The 5,893-nt window shown below is 29.0% G+C and overlaps 1 protein-coding gene across 9 annotated transcripts in view; it reads left to right on the top strand.

Moving 5' to 3' along the window:
• Positions 1-1,432: 1,432 nt before the first annotated feature.
• LOC106469819 (ataxin-2-like protein) overlaps positions 1,433-5,893 on the top strand; it is an 82,086-nt gene continuing 77,625 nt past the window's right edge. For 4 of the 9 annotated variants that reach the window (XM_022398384.1, XM_022398379.1, XM_022398378.1 and 1 more), the window contains exons 1-2: positions 1,617-2,879; positions 4,602-4,650. In XM_022398384.1, the coding sequence (XP_022254092.1) occupies positions 2,836-2,879; positions 4,602-4,650 (93 nt within the window). In that variant the 5' untranslated portion in view covers positions 1,617-2,835. Of the gene's footprint in view, positions 1,447-1,616; positions 2,880-4,601; positions 4,651-5,893 lie in introns of those variants that run through there. The other 5 variants (XM_013930331.2, XM_022398382.1, XM_022398381.1 and 2 more) reach the window with 4 other exon arrangements.

The following is a 5,893-nucleotide window of genomic DNA, read 5'->3' on the forward strand; positions in this document are numbered from 1 at the left end:
TTACTTTAGAACACAATTTGACAAGACGAATTATTCATCTGTACTCTGATATTACAATACAATCTGGTGTTGTGTCATCAGATCACGTGACAATTCTCACGCTCTCTTGTTTCTAGAACTATCCCGTATCTTGGCGAATGGTCTAGTATTTACAAGAAATAGGGTACGCTGGTATATATATAAGAGGGGAAAACGTGACGCGGGAATGAAAGGTAATGTGTGTGTAGATAGTGAGTAATTGAACTGCAGTCGGAAGTATTATTGACGTTCGTTCGTTACAGTGTTGTTTTAGCGCGAGTATTGAGATTAAGTGTATCGCAGAGTTATATTCGGAAAGAATAAACCAGTTTTATTAAGTAAAGACTTGTGTCGTTAAAGTTTCGTTGGAACAAAGTTACGGAAAGTTAATTAACAAACGGAGACGTAACAGTCAGAACGAATTTACGGAAAATCAATTAACGACTGGAGGCGTAACAACCAGTTTTATTTAAGAAAGGACTTGTGTCGCTAAAGTTTCGTCGTAACAAATTTACGGAAAATCAATTAACGACTGGAGGCGTAACACAATTAAAGGTAGCACGGCTAAATAGGTATTGCTCAAGTGGAGACCCAATTGGTCTGTGGTTCATGCAATTCACAGATACCAGGGATACGTGTTCTATGGGTAATTTTCACATGAGCATAAGTGGACAAGGTCCTATCGAAGTGTTGCTTGAACAAAGTGTTTGAAGTATTAACTGGGCTCTAACGATAGATTTAGAGGAGGGTAATAGCTGTAATCAGATGGTTACATTCCCCATTCAACCTAAACACTTGGCTGACCTTTCGATCACTTAACTCAGATAATTCCTTAACATGTATGAAGTTATATGCAAACCTGACATTTGCTAAAGCAGAATCCTTGCAGTAAAAGGTTTTCAGTTAGTGCTACAGTGTTGTCGTTATAGTTTCAAAAGTATTTGAATCATACTGCTTCAAGGAGATTGTCAATTCTGTTTCATATTAGCATCAATAATTATTATAATTAAATTTTAAAAGCGTATTAGTCCTCTCCACCACAGCCGAAGGTTTTAGGAATTTATCAGTAAGATCCCCTAAATATTTGTATCTCCTCACGACCCCAATGTGTCTCATGCATAGTATATGAGTCACTGTAATTTTTTCTGCCACAAATGCATCACTTTAGTTCAAACTTATTCACAATATTTTTTTTTACTGTGTTTAGTGTAAGTATTCTCCATATAATAAACCTTTCTCAGCATTTTCGTGTAATGATAACACAGTGATGATTGATGTATACAGTAAGTTGTCTCTGTTTATTTTAAATATATAAGCTATGAAATAAAACATCACAAGGAAACCTTCAGATTAAGATGTTTTTACAACATCTTATCATTACATATTTGCTAAAACTTGAACTGGTGGGCAACTTTTGAAACTTGTGATGTAAGCTTATTATTTCGTAAGAATTCTGACGTCATCATCATATATTTACTGATATCAATTTGTTATTAATATTTAAATTAAATATAAAATCCACGAGCATATGTTTCTTTCATAACGATTTAAAAATACCAACCTTTATTTTAATTTTTTACAAGATTTCTTCAAATATAGAACTTGTGTTTGAGTTAAAAATATTTCCTATTAAACGTCTAATGTTATCGTGTCGTATGAGTGTTGGATGCTTTGACTTTGAGTCTATAGTATTCATCGAGCTATTCCTGAAATTTTTTTTTTGTTATCTTGACTACATACTGTAAAGGATTTCTGTACAGTTTGTAGAAAAAATGCGTTTGTTTAATTAGCTATATAGTAACACGGTTCACTAGGAAAATAGTTTCCCTACATTTCGTATATTCAGTAACATTTTGTTATCAGATGTTAGCTCTTGTGAAAGTTGTGATTTTTGTGGCTGCTGGGTATCAGTAGTTGGCCATTATTTTTATACCACTACAATTACTAGCCTAACTAACCTTAATCTTCTTAAGTGAATTTAACTATTAAGGTTTTAAAGTTTAATGGCTTTATTAATGAAACTAAAGTGAAGACGTTATTTCTCATTTTTGATGGTAAATTAGACTTTATAACTTGAAGTAAATTCATACTTAATAATATTTTAGTTAGTAATCATCCCAATTAAATTTAAAGCTTTCTCTTTGCTCTAATTTTATGGTCCCTATTATTGTCATTACAATAAAGACACGAAATGAAACAGGTATTATTAATAATAAGCGTAATTTTGTATTAGTTTGTTTGTAGCTTTCATTGAATTTGAAGCATTAATGCTTTGAGTCTGAAACATTTATTCTTTATAAGTTGTATTAATATTATTAGTTTGTTCAACTTAAAAAAAAAAATGAACAAATTATAGTAGCTCAAAGCATTGAGTTCATTGGTTTGAATGTTATTGTTAGTTGAAAGAAACAAGAACCCGAGAATGCTATTCTTGCTCAAATGGTACAAGGATAAACTGAAGAAACAAAGGCAGCTTTAATTAAGACATTATCTCATTCAGTGAAAGTATTTATTTTTTTATGTTTTGGAGTTTATTAAACATAAACTTCAGGCTTCTGTTAAATGCTGATTACTTTCCAAGTTTATTCATTGTCATATTTTAGCTGTACAGCTAAGTATTACATGTATGAGATTATCTGCAAACCTGACATTTGCTAAAACAGGATCATTGCAGAAAACAGTTTTTAGTTTGTGCTACAGTGTTGTGATTATAGTTTCAAAAGTATTTGAATTATACCAATTCAAAGAGATTGTTTATTTTTATACCACATTGTAAAAAAAAAAAAACTATTAGTGTTAACCTGTCTTCATCCCATCATGAATAGCAATACAATGAGGAAGAATAGATCAAATACTACTAGGTAAGTGAATTTAAATATGAAATATGCTAGTTTTACAAACAGTATAGAAATGTTAAATTAAAATAGCCATATTAAATCATTGAGAAAGATCATCATAATGGAAGCTATCTGTTTGTTCTTATTTCTTTTTTCATTCATATTATTTGATGTATTGTGTGTATATTATAATTTATTACTTTCACTGATATTTTACTAAAAATGTATATTTGATTTTTTATTGTTTTTTGACTAATATTTGATGACAATTTCTAGTAATAACATGCTAAACTATTATGTAAGCTATGTGTCTAAATAAACAACTCAAGAATATAGTACATAGTATCTTCATAATGATAAGGTGTATATATATTTTTATTTTTTTCCTGAAAGTTTAACTATGTAACTCAGAAGGTTGTTGCAAGAATAACTAGAAAAAAATTTGTTTGAAATTTAATTACCTTCTCTATGTAATATCACAAAGTTAGATATACATGTAAAAAGTTGTTTACAGTACAGTTTATTTCTACTTAAAAGTTAAACATTCATTTAATTTAAAATCAAACACTTAGGTAAAGGTAGTCCAACCTGTAGACAAATTGTTTTTAAGATTTTACCATAGCCATGTTTCATGGTAGAAAAGTCTTATGTGTAGAGAGAAAAACATAAGAAAACACTACATGTTAATAAAAAAATAAATTTGTAAGTAAAACATTGTAAATAATAAAGTTAGTATATTGGGCTTAGCAACCAAAATGAGAAAAAATATTTCTCTGTAACTTTGCAAACAGATTGTAATTACGGTAAACAGTGTAAAGGATTCAAAAATATTATTCCCTTAAAAACAGAAAAATACACTTTCAGTAAATGAGAAATTGAGCAGCAGTGAGTTCCCACAATTATGTTAGATTTTGGCTTCTGATTTTTGTATTACTACTTAGATTAATTATTGTAGTGAAACAAAGCCTTAATGGTGCTCTGTTAATTGTTATATACTTTTCGTATATCTTTAGTAAATACAATAACCTTTTTAAAACATTCACACATGCCGTGATAGTTGCATGTAACAAGAGAATCAACAATAACTGCAACAAGTCGATAACTTTTAGTTATTATGAAGTGCTTTTCAATTATAAACAAATATACTTGACTGTTTAAAGATTTTAAGTTTTGTAATGTATTATATTTTTCTGGTTTTACAATTCTGTTCTGAAATTGCATACATGCATGTTACAAAGGAATCTATTTGTGAGCTAAGATTGTTAGTGTTTGCCTTTAAGCTGGCTTGAAGACTGGTAATGGATCTTGAAACTACTTTCCAAAGTTGGTGCCTGTTGCTATGTGCAACCTTGGAAGAGGGATTGCTTGTTTACTGCACATAAACTCCTAAAATACTTCTGCTACTGTGATGTTGCATAGATCTAGATTTATATAAGTAATTTTTCTCAGTTTATTTTTTGGAAGATATACATTTATATTTTTTTATTACAAGATAATGTATATCCAACAGCAACTAAGTTTTGATAAGAAATGTAATCAACTTCCAAGAAAACATATTCTATAACTTGCTGTTTTTTCCTTAAGTCATGAAAAAACAATTGCATGCATGTTGTTGTATTAAGACATTTGGTTGTACATTTAAAATTCACTTTTCTGTTTCTTCAATGCACTTATGTTTCTCAAAATATCTAAAAAAAATTTTCAATCTTTGGTGAAATAAAGTTAAATAATATTTCTACTTATAAGCAAACCTACCAGACACAAAGGACCACAGGAAAAAGGTGTTGCAGTATATGTAAGTTTATGTTATTATTATATTCATTCTAAAGATAAGTATTTATTTTTAGTCTCTTTCTACTCAATATTGAATGTATAATGATTAATTTAATTCTTCTTATTAAATTATGCAATTATTATATTTATTAAATTGCAAAAGTTATGTATGCATGTTTTTTGCTGAAATAAAATACTTTTTTGTGTTGTTGTCAAAGTTTGAAAACAAAAAGTTATTATCTCTATATAAAAATTGATAGTTAGGCATCAATTAGAATTCTATTTACTAAAAACAGATATTGACCAACTGGAAATGTTTCAGAGAAGGGCTTCTAGGATGAATCGAGTGAGGGTTATCTTACACGGATAGATTAAGATCACTTATTTTGACTTTAGAAAAAGGAGAGTAAGAGGTGATCTTATTGAATTTTACAAAGTTATCTTTCTAACAGGGTTATTGACTTATGAAGTGAATTGCTATTGGCATCAGTAGAGGTTAGCACTTTGCAAGAATTTAAGAGTAGTGTTGATTTTCTTGTTTCAATGCATTTTGTAGCATTAAAACTTTCTGTATTACTATAGTTAGCTAGGTTATGTATATATTAACACTTACTTGTCTTTATAAAATTAAAAATATTTTTATTAGCTATATTTTTGTGCCCCAGCAATACTAAGTGTGGGGTACGCATATATCTGATTCAATTTTATTGCTCATCAGGATCTCTACCAACCTACCGTCAAATCTAATTATATACCCAAATTAGTGCATCATCTGTTTTATCCATATATATACTAATATCCTTTTTAAAAAGTACAAGAAAGGAATAATTGGGACCCCAAATGGAATAGTTTTGTGAAAGAATTAGTGATAAGGTTTATAATTTGTTCTGTACTCTTGTCTGGAAAAGTCACTTTCATACCTACTTGATGAAAACTTGTTGAAATAGTGAAATTTTGATTCTTCTTAAATACGTATATGGTGATTTAGGTGGCTTTATAAGTACAATAAGTTTTAGTTTTGCGTAGTCAATACTGTGAAATAGTCATTGTTAATATTTTAAGGGTGATTTTAAACGAGGGATTTTTATGGTGCTATTATACTTAATGATAAGTGTGTTTGTGACAATTTTGACCAAGAAAAATGAATAATCACAACATATTTATTTATTAGACAAACGAATACTTAGCCAACTTAAAAAGCTAATATTCTTTTATATTCTTCAAGTAAAACAACACAAAAATTAAAGTAACATGTAAAGTTATTT

The sequence above is a fragment of the Limulus polyphemus genome, unplaced genomic scaffold (genome assembly GCF_000517525.1).
Source record: "Limulus polyphemus unplaced genomic scaffold, Limulus_polyphemus-2.1.2 Scaffold3671, whole genome shotgun sequence".
NCBI classification, from domain to species: Eukaryota; Metazoa; Arthropoda; class Merostomata; order Xiphosura; family Limulidae; genus Limulus; species Limulus polyphemus.